Source organism: Gouania willdenowi, chromosome 17 (genome assembly GCF_900634775.1).
Source record: "Gouania willdenowi chromosome 17, fGouWil2.1, whole genome shotgun sequence".
Lineage (NCBI taxonomy): Eukaryota > Metazoa > Chordata > Actinopteri > Blenniiformes > Gobiesocidae > Gouania > Gouania willdenowi.
Window position 1 is genome coordinate 23,639,197 of NC_041060.1, and position 27,201 is coordinate 23,666,397.

The 27,201-nt window shown below is 37.8% G+C and overlaps 1 protein-coding gene across 1 annotated transcript; it reads right to left on the reverse strand.

Annotated features, from left to right (window-relative positions):
• Window positions 1-13,221: 13,221 nt before the first annotated feature.
• On the reverse strand, window positions 13,222-26,717 carry ube2v2 (ubiquitin-conjugating enzyme E2 variant 2). The gene is made up of 4 exons (XM_028472486.1): window positions 26,581-26,717; window positions 17,828-17,973; window positions 13,563-13,688; window positions 13,222-13,487 (listed from the first exon to the last, which is right to left on the reverse strand). The coding sequence occupies exons 1-4, from the start codon at window positions 26,594-26,596 to the stop codon at window positions 13,341-13,343; spliced, it is 435 nt and encodes a 144-aa protein (XP_028328287.1). The 5' UTR covers window positions 26,597-26,717; the 3' UTR covers window positions 13,222-13,340.
• Between the last annotated feature and the right edge of the window lie 484 nt (window positions 26,718-27,201).

The window sequence follows — 27,201 nt, forward strand, 5'->3', positions numbered from 1 at the left end:
TAGGACGAGAAGGCCTGGCTCTTAGTCTCTGCATTATTTTGTTACATATCTGTTCTATCAGGTTGTGGTAAAGTGCAGTTAACTTGTAGCAATATCTAATTTCAGCTTTTAGAACAATGACCAATCTGTGTATATACACAGGAAAAAGCAAAATATGTGTGTTTCCGGGGTCATTTTTGTATTTGTATCTGTATTTTATGTCTTCTCTTCTGTGTATTTTTTGTCATTTTGTGGGTTTTTTGCTGGCAATGTCTTTATTTTTTGTCATTTTGTGTTTACCGTTTGTGCGTTTTTGGATTTTGTGTATTTGTTCTAGGGGCCACGCAAAATTAGACAAAGGGCTGCATGTGGCCCCCTGTCCACCAGTTGCACATGCCTGCTGTAAGTGATGCAGTGATTGTTCAGGACATCCTTGGTTGTGTGTGTTAGGTTCCTTTGAAGGATTGTTAATGGTTTTGGACCAGTTTGAGAGGATACAGTCAAACTGATTTTAAATGTCATCTTTGCCTCAGCCCTGCAGAGAAAGTCCGGGTATTGAGGGGAAAAACAAACTCTCCCCTTTGGAAAAAGTAAAACCCTGTAGCTCGGTGACATCAGCACAAAGGCAGCGCGGCCCCCGACGCTCTGCGCTTCCCTTGCAGCCCACAGACTGGGCTGAGGACCGAGGCCGGCTGGCGCCACAGCCATCAAGGGTGTCAGTCAGTCGCACGGCGCTCTGTTTTCCTCTGAGGATGAGTTAAGCTCCTCCTTCAGCCCCAACGATTTATTTTCAACCCCATTTTCTTTCAGATCCCAGTTTATCTTGGCCATGTTGTTTCAATGTGAACCAACAGGCTTAGCCATTGGAGGAATGTCCCCCGAGACCGGGCCGCCGCTCCCAACAGGCCCATTCATTTGGAGTTTAACATCTGGAGTGGATTAGCACTCCGACCACAGATTTCAGGCCATGACACATGTGAACTACGGTGACCGGCTTGTAAGGACAACTAACGGGAAAGAATGCTAATGCTCTGGATAGTTTTAGATAGGAAACTTTAATGAATAATTAAATCAAACACCAAACAAAGGGAGCTTCACCTGTTGCCATGCCAACCAGAAAAACATTAAGATAAAGATCAAATAGATACCAGTAGATGGATATAAAACTGAGCAAACATTAATTTATTGTCATCCTAAATGGAAACAGTCAGCTGCTAAAGCTAATTAAATTAACCTGTTATACAGTTATGGATAACTGGTGGCTAATGCTAGCATACGGCCCAGGTTAACCTGTTAAAGCTGCTGATCAGTGGAGCTCTTTCTACTAACCTCATTAATCATTTTAGGTAACTGCACTATAGTAGCTAATGCTAACAGTTAACTTGTTAATGCCATTCATAAATGGAACTAATGCCAATAGTTAGCCAGAATAACTTTTTAAAAAGCTGAAGCTAGGGAGTCAAATGCTAACCTAATAATCAACCATATCAAACTAAAACAAAGTTAAGTAAAGGTTAAGGAGCTATTCAGGACGGAAGGGTGGTACTAATGCTAACAGTCTTTTTTTAAAACAAACTAATATGCATTTTTAACAATGAGAATGCTAACAGTTGGCTCTGCATACCTGTTAAAAAGTGGTTCACTTTTTAAACCATTAAGCGAATTACTAGGCAGTGCAAATTAATGATAATGCTATTAGCTAGCCCAATTAAAACTAAGGGAGATCTGGTCATTTCAGTATACTAATGGTAATGCTGACAGTCACAATAAACTATATTTACCATGTTATTGCTTCTCACTTGCAGGAGATTAATGCTAATGCTGACCATAGACTTGATTAAATGTGTTAACATTGTTTTCAGGACTGTCGACTAATGCTAATGCTTAGAGTTTGATATAACCGCAAAACAGCTCCAAACACATCACTTTAAAATTGAGTTGGCTGTTCATTTTAGCATTAGCATTGGAGGAGACATATCATTACAATTTTTCACGTATGTGTAAAAAACAACTGCAAAAGTGGATTTTTAATAATATATTTCCTTAAAATAAAGTAGGCAAGAAGCTTCTTCCTGATGCTAATAGTTCTGCTGTAGGCTGGAGACTAATGCTAATGCTAAACATCCCTTTTAAAGCCACACAGGGTGAATATCTGTGGACTGTTTGAATGTTTCTAATAGGGTTGTGTCTCTGTTAGTCTCTGTGGAGGTGCGAGGGGGGATTCACACTGATCTAAAAAGAGAAACTGGTACGGACACAATAGGTGGAAAGCTGCAATGCAGCGGTGCTTTTCCTTCAAGCACTTCCCTCCTCTGAAAGCCGACAGACCTCCACCTGCCGCCGCCTGACCCCCCTTTAACTCTCTCTCTCTCACACACACACACCTTCAGTCGAGTGGCGCCAACGCTGCACTGGGATTATTTGTGTTAACAGTTAATTTAGCAGCTCAGACTCATGTGCCAGAGCTGCCTCCACTTCCTCATGCATCACCTACAAATGAGACTTTTATGAGTTCTTTTACACACACACGCACGCACGCACGCACACACACACACCAACTCTCTAATCTCTTCCACATCTTGCCGGCCTGAGTTATTCCTGGCCCTCCTCAGTTATCAGGAACAGGTTTTTTTGGTGGGTTTATTAAACGCCGAGTGAAAACAGTGTTTCAGCTCATTTCACCTGATGATGTTAGAACTTTATGTAACACTAAGGGTGCTTTCACACCGAACACGACTGAAGTGAATGAAGCAACGCGATTACATTCAAATCAATGTAAATGACGCAATCTCAAGTTATCTCCCCTACAGCCACGTGACGTGTAATTTGCGATGGAAACTACTGCAGCGCTGCAGTCACATTCACAGTATGACCATGACATTTACTGTGACTGTTAAGTTGTTAGTCTAAGTTTAAAACTTCTTATTTTAGTTATCTGAACCCTGACTAACTTCAGTCTAGTAGTAAAATAAAGTAGCTTCAACTCGACCTTATTTAAGTCTGTTTAGTTGTTGAACTGGTATCAGTGTCTCAACATCCCACACAGAGAAAACTAACATTTAGGTCTATTTAACATTACATACAGGTGAATAAATATAAAATCAAGTATTTACACTTTTTCTATCTCACTGTGCTATACTCCATGGAGAGGCTTGTCCGTTCATGTTGCTCCTCTAACACATTGTCCTTGTCTGGTGATTTTCTGAACAGCTTCCTTTGGAGCATCTTCTTTATGTATTCCTGGAGTTTGGCTGTTTCATTGTGGATAGTGTTTCTGATGCTCACTAGTACCGGTACTCGGCAATCTTCTTTATGTTCCTCAACATGCAAGGGGTGGAACCCACCGTGTGTGTCTTGATATCTGTGGTTTCAGTCTTCTCCTATGTCCAGCTTATGATCCCAGCTGTGTATCCGGTAACCAGCTGTTTGTACATGTTAATCGTTAAGAATTTGTTCTGACCATTCAGCTGACATCTCAGGACTTGACTTACTCGCTGTTGGCACTTGATTGTGGTTGATTGATTTAAGTAGCCTGTAGGATCCCTAGGTTCTTGTAGCTGTCCTAGATCATAGATGTATCGAATCTTTTTGGTAGGTCAACTCCCTCAGTCCTGATATCTTGCCTCTCCAGAATACCATCCACCCACACTTGTCTCGCGATGTCTTGTGCATTCTTAGCATACAACTTGATGTCATCCATGTAGAGCAGACTTATTGTTGCTTCATTTTAGAATTGGCATCCATTTCCAGTCTTGTCAATTATTTGACTGAGGGGGTTGAGGCTTATGCAGAACGGCAGTGGTGACAGTTTGTCTCATTGGTATATGCTTCACTTGAACTTGATCTGGGCATTGTGCTTTGAATTGGCCTCAAGGGTGGCATTCAACATTCCCATGCATTTCTTTGGGATGGCAGTTAGTGCCCTGTTGATCTTGTACAGATTGTTTACTATGCCTCGCTCATGTACTGATTCATGTGCCTACTTATCTTAGCTGCCATGATGCCTGACAGGAGCTTTAGTGTTGTGTAGTGACAAGTAATTGTCTGGTAGTTGGCTGGGACATATCCCTTCTGGGCATCCTTCATGATCATGACTCTTCTGCTTTGAGTCAGCCATTCTCTCTCTATATATATATATATACATATATATACAGCATACTGTATATAGAGAGATGATATATATGGTATTTGTACTCATTGTTTCAGTTTTGATCTTCACATCTGGTCTTTTGTTTAGTTGGTTGTGACTTCACTCAGTGTCTCTGGTTGTTTTCCACTTAAACGGCGCCTTAGAGGGAATAAAAGAAAAACGCACTCAGGCAGCCCAGAGACGCCTGGACCGCAGAGAACGTGGTTTCATGATGATGACTTTTTAGTTTTTCTTCATCTCGACTGCGGTTCAGACCTGAGAGCTGCTCGGCTGAGCATGAGGTAAGGTGAAGATATCATCTGAATTCCGCGTGGAGCCGCGGTTTGGGGGCTGCTGGGAACAAAAACTGTGTCGGTCTGTTCGCATTGACGTGGATCTTCACAGAGAGGAAAGGAAATGTGCTGACACAGCAACAACCCCTTCTTCATCATCAGTGCTCCATCTGTGAGGCAGCCGTGTGTGTGCAAACACTCTCACACTGACAGTGTAGAGGAAACAGAGGAAACACAGGAGGATGCTGCTTGCGAAAGAAAGTCCTCAGATGTTTGAATGTCTAAACGTACCTGCTGGTATTCCTGATTTCTCCTGACAAACCCTCAAAAACTAAACAACAAGAGGCTCCTTTAATGAAAGACTTTTACTCTACATACATAAAGTAGAACAGATCTATTCCTGTCAAAGTAAAATGACTAAATGTATAAACGTGAACCAAATCATTCAAGAAAGCACATTAACATTCAGCTGTTTTACTGGAAAGATGAAGAACACAATTTTCAAGGCTTTTTTGGTCTGTGCAGCGAAAGTTTCATATTCTAAATGTGTATATGGCTTCTAGCAAGGTGAGAGATAAAGAACCTTTAAGATGAATCACGTAGAAACGCTTTGTGGGCATGGCAAGGGTAAAATGGTGGTACTATGTTATCAGGAACTATAGTTCAAATTCTTTTAAGATTAAAGGTGACATATTGTGAAAGTTTTTTGATCAATTCTGAGGTAACACAAAATGTGAAATAAAACCATCCAGTTGTTTGTTTGTGGTCTGTGTAAGTCTTATAACACAGAGAAATTTGTTCCGTTTCACATTTTCTAAGTTTGTGACGTCACAAGCTAAATCAGGAAAGAAATAACCCTCCCCTCCGCTGGTCGCTCCTCCCATGGACTCCACCCCCGCCATTGTTTTTCTCGCTAGCGAAGGAGTGAAGGTGCGTTCGCACCGAACGTAACTTTTGTGACTGCAGTCACTTCAATCGCCCGTGATGAGACGCTTGAATATAGTGGTGCTTTTTGGTCACTCCATCGCTCCAGTGAACAGTGTGTGTGTGTGTGTGTGTGTGTGTGTGTGTGTGTGTGTGTGTGTGTGTGTGTGTGTGTGTGTGTGTGTGTGTGTGTGTGTGTGTGTGTGTGTGTGTGTGTGTGTGTGGAGCCGGGTGACAGGGGAGAGAGAGAGGGCTGATCACTTCAGTGTCACTTCAGTGGCGTTCGGTGTGAACGCACCTTTATTTAGTGTGTGCCACCCTGTGAAAGAGAGGTATAGGTATATATATATTTTTCTTTAATAACAATATAATCATACATTTAGTATTAATAATACAAACGTTTACTATAATATTATTTCTTATGTTTATTATTTTTATTGTCTTGAAGGCAACATAATTTTATGTTTAATTTGAGTTAAGTAAGAAGATAATGCCTGAATATTAATTGTTCAATTTATGAAGATGAAATAAAATTACTTGCGTTGAATATTCAGTTGTGTTATGTTCTACTTTTGGAGAATCATGAGCACGTACGAGTGAGGGGGTATTCATGGTATGACAAAAAGTTTCAAGGGGTACACAAGACAAGAAAGGTTGGGAACCACTGATTTAGACCACAGGGAACTGTTTTACAAGGTGAAAAATGTGTATGTCTCCTTTAAGATTATAGCAATTGTTGGCTGATCAGACTGATACAGTAAATATCATACATAAATACTTCAAAATAAAAGCACAAATGTCCAAGAAGTTTTACACAAAGAATGTCAGAGATCATGCTAGAAGTCCTCTTGTTTCCACAGTAACTACGACAATGCTCTCGACCAATGATTCTCCAGCATTGTTGCTACGGGAACTTGTGAATTTCAACAAAATTATTTGATTCCGAACAGTTTGAATATTATTTCTAATAAAAAATTTATCAGAGTTCAGACTTGGTTTGTGCTCCACACTTTGAGGGGTCTGTGCTGTTTGTTTCCTCCACTTACTGTGACCTTCCCTTTAAATAATGTGCATTCTCTGTGACAGGCGGGTGTGAAACTCAACGCCCTGCAGCTCCTACTACATAGTGGCCAGCGTGTCACTTCCTGTTAGGCGGGCGGCTGCCACCCTTCGGCGCCTGCCTGTGCTGGCGATGGCACAAAGGGACACAATGCAGGGAAGGAAGAGGAGGAATCCCTGAGCTTCATCAGAGGACACTGAGGAGACAAAGTCCTGTCTGCTCAAGCTCATTCTGTGTGGATTTACTAAACCAGTCAAAAATCTCACTGGTTCTAAACTTGTCTGGTTTTGTTTACTTAAATCATGAGCTAAATCAAATAAATTATTAATTAAAAATAAGCTTTAAATTCATGTAATGCTGTATTTAAACTCAGTGATGTTGCCCTGTTGTTAATGATAAACCAATGATGCAGAAAAAGGAAATAAGCAGTTTTTAAATCAAACACAAAAAAATAAGCATGCATCTCTAAAACATGAAGCAGGACTTTCTTTTCCCACGGATGCCAAATATCAAACAAAAAGAAAAAGTGGAGGAAACAAACATAAAAATGTACATTGTTGTCTGATTCACTATTGTTTCGCGTGCAAATACCTGTGACAGACTTTATGTTATCTGATTTGAGGTGATTTTTAAAGCTGAATTTCTTTCAATTTGCACACAGTAAGATGAAATCAAGCAATATAATTAACTGAGTTCAAACTTTTTAAACGAACATTGGAGCAACATTACAAATGAGTTCAAAAATGAACCAAAACATTTACACTTTAGCGTGTGTTTAGTACAGATTAAAATATTTCCAGTAAGCCTATAACAACATTTACTGGGATATATTTTCTTACATACTTTTTAAAAGTCATTCCCAACAAAAGCATCATTATCAATAACATTCATACCCCTCGCAACAATGGTGGTCACTCATTAGTCTGTAACAACCGAGCGGCCTTCTCATATTTTCTCTGACATTCTACGACTAAACACACCAAGTCATTCCTGTAAAATGAAGTCATGAACTGTTTTTCATAGTCTCTCAAAGTGTTAGCATGCTTTTTTTGTACGGAAATGATCTTATTCAATATGTCAGAGTTGTCACAGTCAGAGCTCCACCCACTAATAATGATTAAATACACCGGTGCCACCTATTGGCATGGAGGACTCATTACGCCCCAAAGACACCGACAGCATTTTCTAACAATATTATTAAATTATTAGTGGCGTATAATAATAAATAATAAAAAAATAACACATTAATCAAAAGCTTTATGACAAACACATTTATTTTGTATAATACTAAATGTACATACATAGAATGCTTTTGGAGTTCTGTACTTAAATACAATATTTAAAGGTGAGGTCTGTAGTCAAGAAACACTTTTTGTTATACAGGGTGAAAAAGTCCAACTACTGTAGTGGATGAAATCCTTTACAAACTCTGACCAATCCCTGCCATTCTGTCCGAATGGAAAGAACCAATCAGATGCCTTCATTTCTTGTCCAGCCACGACTCCCTCTGGAGCTTATGATTTGCTGCCTGAAATCATGCTTGTTTTCCCACATTGCAGACTGCACCTTTAAGTATATACTGTTATAGATACCATTACTGTACTCAAGTACTTATTTTTTTGCATACTTTCACTTGTTCTTAAGTACGGGAAATGTACCTTTAAAGCACATGTAAAGGCAAATGTTCATTTTACGAATTGACTAATTTAAAGTTTATTGCACTTTCTACTTCAAATTGTAAATAATTTCAAAAGTAAGTGCTTTTAGAAAAACTTTGGTATTTATGTACTTTTACGAAAGTGGGATTTCCAACGAGCAGATTTTACTTTAATAAAACTAGTACAGTGCCGTTGGAAATATGTATTCATATAGTTGTGGCTTAAGTAGAGCTATCACTTATGGCCAAATGAGCATATGTTTGAAGGTTGGATGTACAAAGAGGTTCATACTCTGTAGTGTTATAAAGGGGTTTATTTGCGGGTGCAAAGTAAAATAGCGTGTGCATGACATGCGCATGATAAATGTGTTTTGTTGTTTTGTTCATTTATGTATATTTTTTTTTGGTGTATTTTTCTGTAATGTAATCTTTCAGTTGTCTTTTTGTGCATTTTTTGCATAATTATTGTTTTTCGTTGCCATTGTAGTGTGATGCTGGAGTCATTTTGTGTGTTTTTGTATATTTTTAGTGTACACACACAGACCTTTCTTGCATTATAGATAGATAGATAGATAGATAGATAGATAGATAGATAGATAGATAGATAGATACTGTAGATAGATAGATGAGTAGTGCAGCAACTGTTCTTTGATCCGCAACACTACTTTATTTTTCTAATAACTGCCACCAAGTGGCATGGAGGAGTGTGTCATGACACTGACAGCATTTAATAGCAGTGTATTTGTAGTATAAGTGGCTGTAAAAGCATGACTGAGTAAACACTTTATGAGAAACGCCTTTTATTTTCAATAAAAAATAGCTCATTGATGTGATTTAAAGTTTTAACTGCATACGCGCAGTGATTTTTTTTTTTAACTCAGAGGCTTTGTACGTGCACCTTTCCATCTCTGTGACCTCATGTATACGTCAAATCTGAACATTTGGGATGTCTCTGCAGGGATTTCTGCCTTTAGCTCAACAACCTCCTCTGAGGTGAAGCTGTCCCAGAACAGAGCTTCTTACAAGGCCTTTAAAGCCTGGCGGAGTGTGTGTGTGTGTGTGTGTGTGTGTGTGTGTGTGTGTGTGTGTGTGTGTGTGTGTGTGCTCGCTGCATTCCTGCTTATTTATACAGAGGGGAAAAGCGGGCAGACTTCATGTCTCTGCTCGGTGAGAACTATTAAATTACTGCTGGATGTTTTTAATTACTCCACATAAATGTTGAAGCACAACACTGCAGCAGTGTTCGGGGGGGCAAGCAACGTCTCCCATGTTTAGGGAAGCTCTGGCTCCTAATCATGGTACTCCCTGTGTGATCCCAGCGTTGGAAATGGGAAAGTGAGCCAGAGGAAATGGGTCATAAAAGCTGGAGCCACAGATTCTGGGATTCACTTAATTGCTCTTAAATGAAAACGAGTTTTTTTGGCTGCATTTGAAGGAAAATGGAGTCCAATCCCAGTGCCTGCTCCTCCAGCAGGATGAGCTCTAATCCCTGTCTTATTATTATTATTAAAGTGACAGGCACAGTCAGCTTTTTCTACTAACACACAACACACTGGTTTCACTGGACTCCAGCATTAAACCAGTTATGGTTAACTTAAAATATATTTTAACATTTATAACAATTTATTTCTTTACATTTTTTATTTTATTTACTGCTACTGCTACTACTACTACTGCTACTACTATTACTACTACTATTACTACTACTGCTACTACTATTACTACTACTGCTACTGCTACTACTACTATAACTACTACTACTGCTACTACTATTACTACTACTATTACTACTACTGCTACTACTATTACTACTACTGCTACTGCTACTACTACTATAACTACTACTACTGCTACTACTATTACTACTACTATTACTACTACTGCTACTACTATTACTACTACTATTACTACTACTGCTACTACTATTACTACTACTGCTACTGCTACTACTATTACTACTACTGCTACTACTATTACTACTACTATTACTACTACTGCTACTACTATTACTACTACTATTACTACTACTGCTACTACTATTACTACTACTGCTACTGCTACGACTATTACTACTACTGCTACTGCTATTACTACTACTGCTACTACTATTACTACTACTGCTACTACTATTACTACTACTATTACTACTACTGCTACTACTATTACTACTACTGCTACTGCTATTACTACTACTGCTACTACTATTACTACTACTACTACTACTATTACTACTACTGCTACTGCAACTACTATTACTGCTGCTATTACTACTACTACTACTACTGCTACTACTATTACTACTACTACTACTACTGCTACTACTACAACTATTACTACTACTGTTACAACTATTACTACTACTATTACTAATACTACTATTACTACTATTACTACTACTGCTACTACTACTACTACTACTGCAACTATTACTACTACTGTTACTACTACTACTACTGCTGCTACTGCTACTACTATTACTACTACTGCTACTATTACTACTACTGTTGCTACTACTACTACTACTACTGCTTCTACTACTACTACTGTTACTACTGCTACTGCTACTACTACTGTTACTACTGCTACTGCTACTACTATTACTACTACTGCTACTACTACTGCTACTGCTATTACTATTACTACTACTGTTACTACTACTACTACTACTACTGTTACTACTACTACTACTACTACTGCTACTACTGCTACTACTACTGTTACTACTAGTACTACTACTGCTGCTACTACTATTACTACTACTGTTACTACTACTACTGCTACTACTACATTACTGTTGCAACTACTACTACTACTACTACTGTTACTACTACTACTACTACTGCTACTACTATTACTACTACTGCTACTACTACTACTATTACTACTACTACCACTACCACTACCACTGCTACTGCTGCATACCATACATACCACTGACCATACACCGAATCTGCAGCACATTTAATACTAAAACTTTATCAGGTGCAGCAGTATTTAACTCTAAGTACTCACTACATCTGTCATATGTATTTATTTTTGTGAGTTTAAATCCTGGAAAGTAAATCAGATTTCAGATGGAGCTCATTGGTGACTAGAGCTTCTGAGGGCCACTCACATGGACTATTTGGGGCCCACGGGCACCGTGTTGGTGACCCCTGATCTAAATAAACACTAAATAAAAACTATGTAGTGCAGTACTGTCTTCTTCTATTAGAAGTCAAAATAAATCTTGCTTTTAAAGTCTTCAATATTAAAGCACATCTTTTTGTTTATTCCTCCTTTTACGTCATCTCAAACCTGCACGACCAATTTGAAAGCAGGTCCGTGACACACTATTGGGTCCCGACCCATCGGTTGAGAACCACTGGCTGACTGCTGTCTTTGCGGTCTCAGGTTTTATGGAGGGTTGTGTATGGAGCCGGTGTGTAAACAAAAACAAAGCTTTTTACAGGAACAGCAGACATAGGTTGTGACCTGCTGAAGGACCAAACCAACTCTCCTCCCAAAGTAGGGGTGGGGGTGGGGGAGGGCCCTCAGCGGTTCAACAACTATGTTCATGGTTAACAAACAGAATCAATTCAAGACATTATGTAGGTCCCACACTGAGAAACTTTTTACCTGTCGATGGTACAGATCTGTTGACTTTTAGTCTGATACCGCCACCCTCAGGTCATATGTTGTACTGCAGCTGCTGAACACATTTAAACATGAACTAATTACTGTATATTTATAGTTATGAAATCATTAATTTCATTTCTGTTGCTCAGACAAACTTATTCTTCACTATTAAGTTCCTATACTGTTTCCAATCATTTCATTACATAAATCCCATTTGGTGACTCCCACTCCCCCTTTTCTTCATTTCTAAATTAACTACAAAACTATTAAACCTCCCCTTTGAATTGTTGCATTTCTCACAGGTTTTAGGACTCTAACGACAAAATCTGATTCAGTTTAAATTCAGTAATTAATGTAAAATATTGATAATTGTTCATGCTTCACTCACCTTTATCATTTTTTTTATTTCTAGATGTATATGGATCATGGATGAGCAAATATATACAATAGGCATTTAACAAATGAATTAGTATTCATATTAATCAGACATGGACAACTTTTATCACAGAATGGGTCACATGTGATTGTGATCTGAGGGCCACATTAAACACATATTGGACAGTTTATCATAATGACCAACCTGGACATTAATACGGGGGAAATCTGAGGGTTTTTGTGTATTGTCGTTTTTGGAGTCATTCTGTTTTGATGCCATTCCATGTGATTTTCAGTCACTTTATATTTAATTTTTTTGCAGTCATCCTGTATGGTTATTCTGTGTATTGTCTTTCAGTCTATTTTTTGTATTACTGTTGTCAGTGTTTTTGTAATAACATTTTTGTTTTGGCTGATACAATATATTTCTAAGGTCCCCAGTGTTGCCAGATAGAATAACCTGCCCTAACAATGTTAAAAATCCAATAAATTGCCCTAACGGTACTTCAACAAAAATACAGCTGTCTATTTAAAGTTAAGGGCTCCCCCTGTGGTTGGTCACATCTCCACTTGTTTTATGAAATATTTAGGACTTATTTAGGCCGTCTGAACTCACAAAAGAACCAGATACTGTGAGCCATTACATTATAACCACTGGCTGCTGAGGTGAAGCATGCTGATTTCCTAGATCATTTCCTTCATAATGATGGTGAGAAAAAAAGCCTTACATGACCATTCAGAATGTTGCCAGATATTCCCGTTTTAAGCTCCGACATGTCAGGATGAGAGAAGTGAGGTCAAAGATGAGGTTAGTCTTGGTTTTGAGACTGATTTTAATTTCAGAAAAATCACGACTTGACACACCTGCCATTTCCACCAGGAATTAATGAATGCTTGAACTGCAGAACAGAAAGGTGTTGTGCCCAAAACGGATATATATATTCATTTATTTATAAAAGAAATTTAATACTATGATACTAAACCGTTCTACATGAACCTGTTAACCTTGGAGCTGAAGCCCCTCCCATGTTTAGTAAGGCGCGCCCTGCGGCGTGTACTTCAGGGATGCTGGGAATTCTCCCTCCATGGGCACAAAGAAAGGAAAATGAAAGGCAGAGAGAGAAACCGTGGTTGTCGGATGACTAAACTACTCATTGCGCACTGGCAGGGACACCTTTTCTTTTTTAACTCAATGAGAGATCAAAGTCCAAATGCTGTGGAGACGAGTGATGCTGTTACACTTTATTCTAAGAGAGGAAGGCTGAAGACGGAAGAGAAGGAGGAGGAGGTGGAACTGAGGCTCCACTAAGTGCTGTAGGTCTGTCCTTCTGGAGGCTGCGGCAGCTTCATATTTTCTTTGGCCGCCATTAGACGCCGTAACTCTTGAAGAACAATTTTAATGCTATAAGAATTCTGCCATTTTGCTAATATTGGTATGCTACGTGAATCCACCTGAGGAGACATAAAGTCAGTCAGTCAGCAGCAGCAGATGGAGGCTAAGGCATGCAGTGCGTCACACACACTCACCATCCCGTTGGAATTATTTATCCCGTTCATGTTAATTTTTGTTACAAATCTAACAGTTGGTGCTGCATCCGGATACCGAGACCCACACTCCACCTTCAGGCTGTATATCCTGTTCTCGTAGTTGGTCTGAAACACAACGACAGCAGCTGTCAAACACCAGCAGCTCATTCATTCTACAAAGTCACCAAAACATCTGCTAACAAGCCTGTGTATGTGTCACGGATGTTGCTAAGATAAATGACTAGTTTCCTCATCAACTAGTCGATTACACAAGGTTTTTCAATTCAATCTAAGCACAAAATAATTATTGGATTCAAGGTGTGGCATTTCCAAGTTATTTAGTTTAAAGCACCAAACAATTGGAGAATAAATAGTCCTACAGCCAAGAGTAGTATTATGATCAATGTGATCAACAATCATATTTAACTATGGGTCCTGATCCGATTTCAGATATCGGTCCGATATCAGCCTGAATACGAATATCGGATATCAGATTCAAATTTCCAATTTATTTTTTTTTTGCAATTCATTTTTTGTTTATTTTATTTAATTACTGTAAATATTATGTTGAAGGTTAAAATGTATGTAACCAATTGGTTAACAGTGTTCGGAATAACGGCGTTTAAAATAACAGTGTTTTTTTTTTCATAAACGGGTTATTTAACTAATTACTTTTTACGCCGTTACAACGGCGTTATCATTACTGAACGTTAAATGCAGTGCGTTACATGTATGGATTGAATAAACTGATGATCCGAAAGCAGCCCTGGCTTCTGACTCAGTTGTAGTGAGGAGGAGGGTTAAAAACAAGGTGAGCGATTATGATTGGCTTAGGTGGTGTCATGTTTCATGGTAGCCAATCAACAGATTCCAGGAACAAAATCTAAAGCCTCAGTCAAGAAGTGTGCAGTGTTTGGAGCAGCTCAAATATCGAAGAACATTCAGAGGAGCAGGCCAGAAGACACACACACACACACACGCGAGCGTGGATCAGTCCGATGAAAAGTTGTCATTTTTAAGGCGATACAAACACTACTTTAAATTAATTGTGGTCAAAGGCAAGAACGTGTATGTGAAGTGTTTATTATATCCAGGAGTGAAGACTTTGTCCACATCAGTTATAAGCAACTCAAATTTAATGAAGCACCTCACAACGACACACATCCAAAAAATCTGAATTCTTTGACATATAGCAAGTTTTTTTTTTTTTTTTTTTTTTTTAACACTAATGCAAATAGTTACTTTTATTACAGAGTAATTCAGTTACTAACTCAGTTACTTTTTGGATCAAGTCGTGAGTAACTATAACTAATTACTTTTTTAAAGTAACGTTCCCAACACTGTTGGTTAATAATAAATGGGTCAGTTTTTCTCATCCCTTCTGTTGCTGACTATTGTTCTCTGTATGAGTAACATCACTTGATCAAACCTTTTCTAACGTTCCACACTACACAATAAGTAAAGTATGTTTTTATTATAGGAAAAAAAAGGGAAAAAGTAATAAAAGTATGTATAATTCATGATGATATCGAATCAATATCGGTATCGGCCGATACACAAGGCTGCAATATCGGTATCATTTCGGAAATGAAACAGTTGTATCGGGACATCTTAACTATGGCAGTTCACGATACAAAAGGCAACAAAATAATCAAATAATAAATCAGTCAATAGAATTACTGTTCAGCTCTAACATTTTCCAGCCTCACATTTAGCTTTGACTACTTAATGACCAACAATGCAGAGTAGATATGTAATCATTAGCAGACATGATCACATCCAACACCTCCAGGGTTCGCATCAGGAATTTTTTCCGGCTCAAAAAAAAGAGAGAACACGTCCCAAAGTAGTCCCACTTGAATGAAGCAGATGTCTCTTTAAGCCTGAACATGTTTCAAACAGACGGTATTCACATCTGTGCGCGCATGTAGAATGATCAGTTGTGCGTTAGAAACATGAGGAGCAGCTTCATGTTCCGCTACGCCCTGTTGAAGGATGCAGACGGGCAGCATTGGGGGCAGCTAAGTGGCAAGAGGGGTCCTCAGGTAAAGAGGAGCATCCGGTGCGGCAGATGTATGCGTTTCTGGGTTATGCAGAATAAAAAGAGTTAAAACAACCTGCGCACATCTGAACGTCCCTCTTGTGTCCAAGTGTGCAACAATTATTACGACGGTACCGATTAAAAAAGTAAAAAAAACCTCCCCACACGTTGCTGAAAACTGAATGTAGGGGGCACCATCACTCCATAGGGGAGAAAAATTACATCGTAGGGGGTCCCTACGCTCAACAGTGCTGGTGAGAACCCTGCTCACTTTTAATGTCTCTTTACCATTTCACACGTGCGTATGCACACCGTCATCTCTTTAGTTAGAGAAGTTATCTCAATAGATAAATTATATCTGTCCTCACATTATTACATTGATTCCAAAAATAGACGAGACGCTAACGTTAGCTTGCTCAGCTGCTCCGTCTTTGCCAACAGTGATTAGCTTGTATGCAAACGTCCAGCTGTTGTTTAATAAGGCTCTGCCCAGTTGAATGATAGCGTCAAAGTTTTGTGTTGCACAGTATTTACAGATGGTGTAACTTTACTTATGAGCCATCATGGTCTCCGTGCACAGCAGCTCCGTGCAGGCGTGTGCATGTGAGCATGCATCAGCATAGCAGGTTTAAATGTGCCACTGTTTATGTATTTCTCACACGAACATTGATCATTTAAAAACGCTCTATATTTATATTCGCTTTATATTCATCACACTTACATTTATTTAAAACAAATGCTGCTGATACATTATTACGTCACAAATAAACGGCTAGTTATTTAGCAGTCAGTGTGTACATGTCGATATTCTGAGTTCATGTATCCCATTACGTCATGAGTCTTTTTTAGTTTTGTTGTAAAAACTATTTTGTGCTACAATACTAGTTCTCCGAGCTGCTACGCTCTCTGTTTCCTCTTTAACCATGTGCCTCTCACAAACTGTTCTCAGTCTGAAGAGCACAGATGGTTTGGGGGACAACGACACATTCTATCCACCATCCATAATCTAATCATCACTTTACTCCCAAGATGCCTTTACACCAACCTACCTGAGTCAGCGATACCAGGGACACTTTAGTATAATAAACTACAGCAGTCTTTCTGACATGATGGTGTGTTTGTTACTTCAGACTTCATGATGAGCTTTTACTACTATGACCAGGCTGAGCAACAGCACCCAGCAACCCTCAGCGTCACTTAGAAATTAATAATTCATATATACACAATTGCGGTATCGCAATATTATAAAACATGATTTTGACTGGGCACTGACTTACAAGCCTGAGCAAATCACTTTGTTAATGGAAGAACTTCTGCTATCTATAATTTTTCATCATTTTTGCTGTTTTCCTCACATGTTATTCCTAATTCCTAGTCAGAATCTGCGTAATAAATGAACCCATCTGACTGACAACTTTCCCTTGAGTCTTTAATAAGTTTAAAACTGTAATTGAAGCAGATCAATAAACTGTATTTCATATCAATTCATGCTTCATTTGCCTTTATCTTAACAGATGCCTAACCTATTAGAAAGAACAATTTATGTATAAGTCTGATATACTGTTACTGTGTATATCAAACGTGTCAAACTCAAGGCCCGGGGGTCAAATCCGGCCCTTTAGAGCATCCAATACGGCCCGCAGCAGAGAGCAAAAAAAAATAAATATCATAGAAACAAGAATCATTGTGTAAATTACCAACTCATTCATTTGTAAAAATCTCAACTAGATATCTTCAAAATAATTCACAAATTCTATGAAACTCAACAATATTAGCAGCGCTCACATTTACCCCAATGCTTAAATCACATGATGGCATTCATTTTTAATCTCTCAATTTTTCCCAAATTCAGCAATTTTCTTCATATTATTCCACAAAATTTCCCCAAATTAAATAGAAATTGGTCACAAAACAAAATAAATTGAAAGTGAAGATCCTGCAGCAGCCGATATCTGTCACTTATTGCTTTGATATTATCATTGCCGTACATATTGTATCATTTATTTATACGTAGAGGTGCAAACTAGAGCACAATAATGATTAAATTACTCATTTCCTACCTATAACCAACTTAAGATGATCTGCTCCGTATTTGGCCCCTGAACTAAAATTAGTTTGACACCCCTGATATAAATAATTGATATAGCACAGACTGATCTGTTATTTGAAAAATACATGAAAAGAGAAGCTTTAAAATATATATTTTGCTCCTCTTGATACGTACCCGTGCTGGTCCAATGATCATGCCCGTCCACCGTGTGAGCGTCATGTCCTCGTCGTCCTCCAGGCCCCAGCTCACCGTCCCATCGCCCTCGCCTTTCTGACCCTCCTCCAACTCCTCCAGGAGACGAAAGTTACGTGGTACTCTAACTGTGGGACCCAAGCACACCACACACACTCAGGGTTAGACCTGGTTTAAATGAGGGATGATAAAGTGTCTGACTACAACATTTTGCTTAGAAAACCATTTAAAATTATAGAGCATAATGATGAAAGAAACGAGTGAAAACACATTTTAAATAATGTGATTTTGTAAATAAGTGGTAAGAAACTGTATTTAATGCAGTGGTTTCCAACCTTTTTTGGACCGTGACCCCATTCTGATGTAAAGAATTTCTGGTGACCCCAAAGACAAGTTTTTGATTATGTTTGAGCTCAGTCATTTATTCATTTTACTGCATTTTAGTTGAACTAAATTTATATTTCACAAAGTGAAAGTACTAGGGATGTAAAGATTCACTCAACTCCCGATACGATTCGATTCACGATACTGGGTTCACGATATGATTCTCTCACAATTTATTTTACAAAATGAGACTGTAGACAAATGATGACAGAAAAATATTCATTTTTTTTCCTTTGAAAATAAAAATACTGTACCATTTTCTTTTATCTTTCATTATCAAAAGAATCCCTTGATAAACTATGCAAAACAAAGCAATTCAATTAAAAATAAATCCTGTATAAAATAAATAAAGAAATAGTACAAATGAAGAAGAAGCCTATTCATTTAAATTCTGGCTCTACAGTAAACTATTCAAAACTACATAATAGTTCCTTTTCTTTTTAAAAGTGCAACTGAAAATCTATTTTTTGCCTTAACAATTGGACTTAAAAACAAATCCCATAACATCAAAGAAATAATATAAATAAACAACCTATGGCTTTCATTCTCTCTCTCTTGTTTCTCCCTTTCCTCTCTGTGCTCCTCTTAACTTAGATTTAACATGTTCTTTCTTTCTCACTTCTTTCATTTTGTCTTGGGGAAGCCAAAATGCTTCCTCACTTCTGATTTAAAACACGATGGTGCGTCCTGAATTTTAAATTCTAAATAGATAACGCTCTTTGCTGTAAAAAAAAAAAAAATTAAATATTTACTGCGATTAAATTTCAAAGTATTGCTGTGAACCGTGACACAATTTAATCAATTTTTAACTGCCTCACAATTAATCTTCCCTAGAAAGTACAGAAATACAGTTGTTTAAGATCGTGTGTAAATTTCAGGCGACCCCATTGGGTCCCGACCCTGAGGTTGAAAAACAATGATTTAGTGGCTCCTGAATAGATGTATTTATATAGTTTTTATCATTTCCGGTCATCTCACGCCTGGCGTGGGACCAAGACAAACACTTTATTTGTTAATTTTCCACTCTCTCTCCGTCAAGTAACCCCTCTAGTGCCATTGCGTACCCCTAGGGGTACACGTACACTCATTTGAGGAACACTGCAATAGGATATACATTGCAATATCATAATTACATATTTCACTTTTAAAATACAAAATGGTATGAATTATAATTTATTTCATTATTTTAAACTTGCAATAAGTAGTAAATGGTAACTAACTTTAATTCAAGTACAAATATCAAAAACAAATAGTATGTTTATCAAACTGTCAAAGTACAATTTTCAAAAACGTTTAACTTTTGCTTCCCCAACAGATTCTGATAAGTTCTTATATAAAAGTAACAACATACATCTATAAAAGTAGCCAGTATAATTTATGAAAATAAAGTGCAATCAACTTCCAAGCTAAAATGCATTGAGTAGTGAGGTAGTTTAACAAGGTCTGATGTGGTTCACTGACAGCTAGTGACCGGGCGTTTACATGCTACACATATGTTAATGGTTTTTTTGTCAAAAAACATAATAAAAAAAAAATTCTTTGGACAATTTTTTAAGATCAATACTATAAACACACGGTGAAATATCGTGATATATCGCCAAATCGATTTATTATTACACCCTTACTGGACACCGACTGTTTGTGTGTCCGGCATCTGGCCAATGATGTGTGTGAAGTGTGGAATTGACACTATGGCTGTTTTCACACATATAGTCCGGTGGACTGCGATTCAGGCGGTGAATCTGCAACATTGTTGCATTTTAATTTGGTCCGGTCCGCTTTCACACATTCTATTTGCCAAACGCACCAAACTTTCTGAACAAAGTCACACAGGCGAAACGCTCGGTCGCCGATTGGACAGAATTAAGAAAAAAAAAGAAAAGAAAAGAATCTTTCAACCTCCAATACCGTGACGATGCGGCGCTGCTCTGTCACTACTGACAGTCGCGCCGTCACGTCCTATATTTGGTCTCTCTTCCTATGTTTTCCAAAGGAAATCCTAAAACAATCCCCGCAGGAAAGCCATTAATAATAATTCAAAATAACCAATAACACAATGCTACAACCTGCGCTAATGCTCTATATAAATACAGCTGATGACTCAGCTCCGTCTCCACTTGTCAGAGTCGTCATATCACCGGTAAGGATGTGGAATATGTGAAGATATGAGAATATATACGCAGATAAAACAGCAGCCAAATGTGCAGCCATCACTGATCATGTGAACAGTTTGGCTAAACAAAAATGAGTGAAATAAACGAGCGATGTGGCATTAATACTGTAAAGAGTGAGGAAATTTTTTTTTTTTTGTGAGCTGACAAAGCGACTCTGAAAATGGATGGACGGATGTGTTGCTGCTGGAGCACTGGGTTGTGAACGTGTGCTCGTGTCTGTTACCGTGACGGCAGGCACTGGCACACTGCTGCTGCTGTCACTGATGGAGTTGCTCGGTTACAATTGTGCTTTAATGTAAAGTCCTATGTTTGGTCCTGGTTGCTTTCTCACATGGTTAAAGACCGCATAACGCTTTGCTGGAGCCGAAACGAGACCTACATTCATCAGAGGACCAGAGTTTGCTTGTTTGCTCTGCACTAGAGTTTCAGTGACCTTTCACATATCGCAAAAAGACTGGCGTATCCGAGTAAGCGAAGCATGGTGCAGAGCAAAGAGGTATGTGTGAAAGCACCCTATGATGTAATTTGAATGTTAAACTTTCACATCCTTTGTCTTTTCTTATCAAAGCATTTCATTCACTGCTGCATGTTTTTTTTTTTTTGTTTTTTATGAAAGAAATTAAACTTTCAAACGCTTTCAAACTGCACACAGACAAAAGCAGAAAGAGTGTTTCTGCTTTTGTGTGCACACTGAGCACACTGTGCTCACTGTGCACTGTTCACGTGCACAGTGTCTGTGTTCATATCATATAGTGTTTGGTAGAGAACACAAACGTGTGTCACAGACTTGTCAAAGCCCATCTGTTTGTCTGTGAGCTACACACAAACCACCACACTCTACTGGTGTGGGTTTGTTACGTCTGCTGCTGTTCGGACTGGTTTCTGCATGCTGGAGTTGGACTGTCGGACTGGACAGACGGGTTTCAACGGGACTTCTGACAGCTGGCAGATGTGTGGTGGTTTGACTGGTTAGAGTGAAACAAAGATACGCCTCGCCTAAAGTAAAGCTCCTCCAAACCTTTTCAAACCTTACAGAAGAAGAACACACATCAACATGGCAGCAGCAGCAGCAGAAACACAGATTGACATGAACACATGCCACTGTCAAGGAGAAATGATCATCCAACAGGCTAACATTACTGCTATCCAACATGGCAAGCCAGAACTAGGGGTGTGAAAAAAAAAAAAACGATTTTTTTTGGGTGCCGATTTAAAAACATTTTTTTATATATATATTTAATCAATATTTTTGTGTATTTGTGCAGTATTTCAGTGGTGGTTACAATGCGTTCATGTGTTGCAAATGGTTATTTGATGCACTTTATTTTATGATGGTAGTGTGTAACACTGCATTCCCTTTTTTTAGTGAAAATGTGCAAAAACACTAATAATAAATATTAAAGAGGATGTTTTGAAGCAAATACAGTAGTTTTGACTGAATTTATCCTCTGAATGATCAATATCTTCTGATGAACATATACAGCAACTTGATTTTTCATCCCAACGTTTAATTTTGATATTAACTGGGTAGAATATTGTGATATATCGTGATAATATCATATCGTGATCCAAGTATCATGATATGTATCGTATTGCAACATCCTTGCCAATACTCACCCCTATTCCAAACTAAAATAACTTATTTAGAGCTTGGCCAGGATGAACCGAACCGTCATTTACTGTGTGCCCCCATGTGTTTCTTATCTGCTAATCTAAAACTACATTCTATATACTCTATTTTAAAAAGTGGTTAACTCAATTTGACATTTTTGCACGATTTCTGGAGGTTCAATAGCTAGTACCAGGGTTGGGGTCAATTTTAATCGCGTAATTGTAAATTAATTACAATTATGGCGTAATCATAATTGCAATTGTATTTTTAAAAATATGTTGCTGTCGTAATTGTAATTAAATAGTTATTGAGTTTAGATAATTGACTTTGTAATTGGAATTGCCAGGAAAATTTTACGCAAAACTGGGGAACCATGTTACAATTTCATGTACAGTTCTACACGAATTATTAAAAAAAATAAATCTAAGGGTGTACGGACACAAAAAAGGCTCAGATGTTCACACCAAAAATATCAAAACCAATATTTTCATTGATTAGGAAGCCTAACATTGTAACCAATAGAAAGGAACAAAATTAGATGAAAGATATTTGTTTTTAGTGTATTTTACAGTTGATTTAAATAGGGCTGCCAACTATGGTCTTATACGTTTAGTCGACTAATTGGTCGATGCCGTCGTGGTCGACCAAGATTTTTGTTGGTCAACCAGCAACGGTATCAGCTTCAATACTGTTAAAAAAAATGAAATGCACTTATATAGGTGATAAGGATTAAATATTAAAATCTGTGTTTAAAAGCAAATCAGCACCCCAAAACTAAATATTTATCTCTCTTTTTCCTTTCTCCTCATTCTCTTCTGCACCTGCTCATTCATTTTCCACTTTTTTTGGTCAACTAATCGCTATGTGTGCCATAGTCTTAGTCGACCAACCAATTCCTTGGTTGATTAGAGCCCTACATTTCAGACATGGGTCAAACTGACCCGTTAGCAAGGCAGTGGTTCCTAAACTTTTTGTGCTCTACGCACACCAAAGTAAAAATCTAAAGGCACACCTATTGTGTAAAATAGCTTTTATAACATGTGTTATCACTCATATCATGTACAGCATCTGTAAATGTGCATAATTATTTACTAATGCCAAATAAAATGTGACAGACAACTATATTACTCATGAAATATTCAATGAAATATTTAAAAAAAAAAAAAAAAAAAAATTTAGGTATAGCGTTTGCCTCTGTATTATGAAATGAGTGCGTACAAAAGTAGTAAATTAAAAGATAATTATTTTTGTGTAGTTGTATAGTGCAATAAATTATGTACGGGTGTCACAAAACCCCACGGCACACACAGACTTGCCTCATGGCACACCGTTTGGGAACAACTGCCATAAGAGATGCTAATGCTAACACAAGAGAGGAAGGTTAGCTTTTATTAGGTTATTTATTTTACACTCAGTAATTGTGATTATATGTAATTGAACTTTAGTAATTGAGAACATAATTGTAATTGACTTTCTGGGGATTAAAAAAAAAAATCACTAGAATTTAATTGTGATTAGAAAAAACACTGGTAACTATAATGGTAATTGAGTTGTATTTGTACATGAGTAATTGAAAATGCAACTGAAAAATGCTTACCAAGCTAGTACTGACAACTAATTAGGGAATGACAACCAAATAGAATTAGAACAGAAATGATTCAAGTCAAACAGCAAATAAGAGTCTCTACCACTGTCACACACCAACGTGTTCTACCGGCTCCATCGGGGCAAAATGACTTCAGTGACAGAAGTAGAAAGACAATGAAAATCCTACTTAATCTCACATCTACCTTCACTATTTCCTCCCTAACTGTAGGCCTCTCACACAAACTACTTTCTGCCCCGCCCTCACTAGCTCAGAGAAAACTGTCTCCGCCCTCACTCACAGCTTGACGCAGACAAATGGCGTTGTGTGTTAATTGCTGAAAACCAGTTCTTACTAAAGGCTGGAGCACCTGTAATCTAGTCCTGCATCTCTAACAACAGCAGCATGAGCTACAGTAGAAAGAATGTGTTCAACCATTAAAACATGTAACGGGCTCATTATATATATATATTGTGCATTGTTTGTGTTCATGTTTGAAATAAAAAAAAATAACTGAATTAAATCAAACTGCTGCCGCATCCCAGACGTCATAATATTCCTTAAAACAAAGCACTACGACGCCTGTAAGTTTGTGTATAACGTTAATTGATTCTGCAAATGTATAAATAAACCATACATTTAAAAAAAAAGGAAGGATTATCTAAAAAAAAAAAAAATATTATTTGGAGCATTAATCCATTAGTCAACCTAAACTTACTCTGTTTTTAGTTTAATAATTAGTTATTTCATCATTTCATGTTGAGGTCATTTCTAACACTGGAAATGTGAGTCCTATCCAAGTGTCAATATTTAAACTGTAACCATTTCCTGTCTGTTCAGATTTATAATGATTGAACAGATTTAATAACGCTCATAATAGTGTGATCAATGTTGAAGTAAATTGTGAAAATGTAAATATGTAAGAAGAAGAAATAGGATTTTATTGTGGGCGAGACCAAGCCTGCAGACAGTCAGCAGTTTCTGGCACGGCACAGGGCCGTCAGCATGCTTCTGCCTGGTGTTAGGAACCTAATGGTTGCCATGTGAACTGATGACTGACTTCCTAGAGTGTCAGCGATGCTAGCTGGCTTTAACAGCAGATACATCATCATGTGTTTATAGCCATATAATCAATCAATCTAAAAAAAGTGTTGGGAATGATGATCACACAATCAAACTGTTGTATTAAAGATCCATCATGTGGGTTTGTACAATAGATTTAATTACATGAAAATTACATTAAAAGATCACATTTTAACCAACTAATAATAGGTTATTCAAAGTGTCTATTGATACGGAACCATAGTTCTGGGGGCTATTGATACTTGAAGTGTGACGATATCTCGATACGGCAATATATCACGATATTTTTTTTTTTTTTTTGCATGATCGATTATCGATATGCTCGCGATAAGTATTACATTTTTTTTTTTTTTAATTCAAAACCTTTTCTGCTTTTTCACTAAAATGTGCAGGTAGGTCTTCACAAAAATTTTGTCACTGTTTGTTGAAGGAACCAATATATTGTTTACTGGAATATTGCGCGATAATGGTGTCACTGGTAAGACCCTATTTGTTGTTTACAGAAAGCACTATTGGAGATACTTATTCATTTACATTGGTATGTTGACAGTTATTTACAGAAATGTTACACTAAAATAGTGTCACTGTTCATAGGACACTTTTTCAATTTATCACCTTTCAGAGATATAAAATAAAAATTGTATTTTTTCACTTAATCCTATTTTTTTTCCTGTCATGTCATCGATTATCGTAGATTGATTTCTGACCAATTTATCGATAATCGCCATATCGTGAGATAATCGTCACCGTGAGCTTTGTATCGTGTACCGTATCGTGAGGTACCCACTCCTAATTATCAATAGCCCCCAGAACTATGGGTACATTTTCCAGACTTTTTCTGCATAAGTGTACTGTGCCTGGCTGTGTGGTGCCGCACTCAAGGTTTCTTCCTTCCGCTGCCGTGGGTTTGAATCCCACTTTTGACATATATATTTTTTTCATTTTAACACGGCAAATTCCACTTTTAAAAATACATTTCCAAAAAAAAAACATTTTAGGGTATTTCCTGGGTGAGGGCTAAAATAAAAGGGTTAGCAGGGTAGCTAAAAATAAATCTGTTTTAACAGTGATATGTGGTAAAAACAATGATATTGAAACTGGACTAGTTGTGTTACATGTATTACATTTTCTACATTATTAATCTGTTAATATGTCTAATGTAACGACGAGCACAGCTTGTATTACATATTTCAAACTCATCTCATTATTGCTTCCGTATCATAAAACCGTCTCTCATAATTGCTTCATTATCCATTGTGTATCTCATTCATATGATTACTGGATCTAATGTGTTATTACTTTAGTACGTCATAAATATGCCTGCTCATAAATACATATATCTATTGTTACTGATCACAGTTATTTATCGAACTATTATTTGTCTCAGAATTATCTATCCTATAAGTATTAGTTTGTACCACATAGCTATGATTTGTAGGCAGAGCAGTTGAGAATCACTGAATCAACCGAACCTTATAAAGACTGCCGCAGCCCAATCACTAATTAACACGGTTACCACTTGGCTGCTAACGTGCCGGAGCCGACTGGAGAACACGTTCATTAGGACGGTAAATAATGAACCAAACACCGGCTAAGAGCTCACAGAGAGCCGGTATAGCGATAGTAAAGCCGATGATGGCTGTGAGAAGCGTGGGGAAGATTTTAGTATGCTAGCTTTGTTAGCCATTAGCTCTGCTTTAACCGTCACTACTCCAGGAAATAGACGGGACCCAAGGCGGGTCGTCAATGGTCTGGATTTTGACACGATACCAGAAGGATCTACAGTTCTAGTTTGCAGGATGGACACTGACCGGCCGCGACCCGGCAGCGGCCATCGGCCCCCGGCCTCGCCCTACAAACTGCACTGCGTTAACGTGTTAGTGTGTGAATCACAAACCTCCGCTGACCGCCATCTTCCTCCGAGTCCGGGAACACAACGGTGTGTGACGTCAGGAGCAGCGTGCTGCGTCACTGCGGGTAGTTCAAACCGGCTGATAAGCGCGCTTAACGTGTAAAACGAACTAATAAAAAGAGGTGCTAATAAACATATAAGACAGAAAATCCTTTTTCACAATAAAACTACTCCCAGAGGTAAAGCAATCTGGAACTCACATTTTAAAAATATAAATTGGAAAAAAGCTTTGGTTATGCCCCTTTCAATTTTGTATATATAATAAAATCAGGGAAGTACATTTCAAAATTTTGTTCTCATTTCCAAATACACCGATAAGATCGCTAAAGGCACATTTTGTTTAAATTAACCTGAAACGATTTTACATTTATTTTACCACTGCCAATTTACGTTATTATTCTGGCATGCGGTTAAGGATTGTTTACAACACAACTAAAAACACGATAGAAATAACGCCAAAAGATGTCATTTGTTTTTCTCTAATAACAAAAATAAATCAATAACTTTCATATTATGAATGGCAAAATTCCATATTCATAAATCGAAATTCTCAAAAACCCTTCCAAAATTTTCAGCTTTTGTTAGTTGAGTTTAAATATATAAATA

Excerpts from the sequence above, each read along its gene's own strand:
- ube2v2 (XM_028472486.1), bottom strand. Across the intron at positions 13,689-17,827 it reads TGATCATTGGACCAGCACGG|ACCAACTACGAGAACAGGAT; the intron begins GTACGTATCAAG and ends GTTGTGTTTCAG. Across the intron at positions 13,488-13,562 it reads TAAATAATTCCAACGGGATG|GTGGATTCACGTAGCATACC; the intron begins GTGAGTGTGTGT and ends ATGTCTCCTCAG.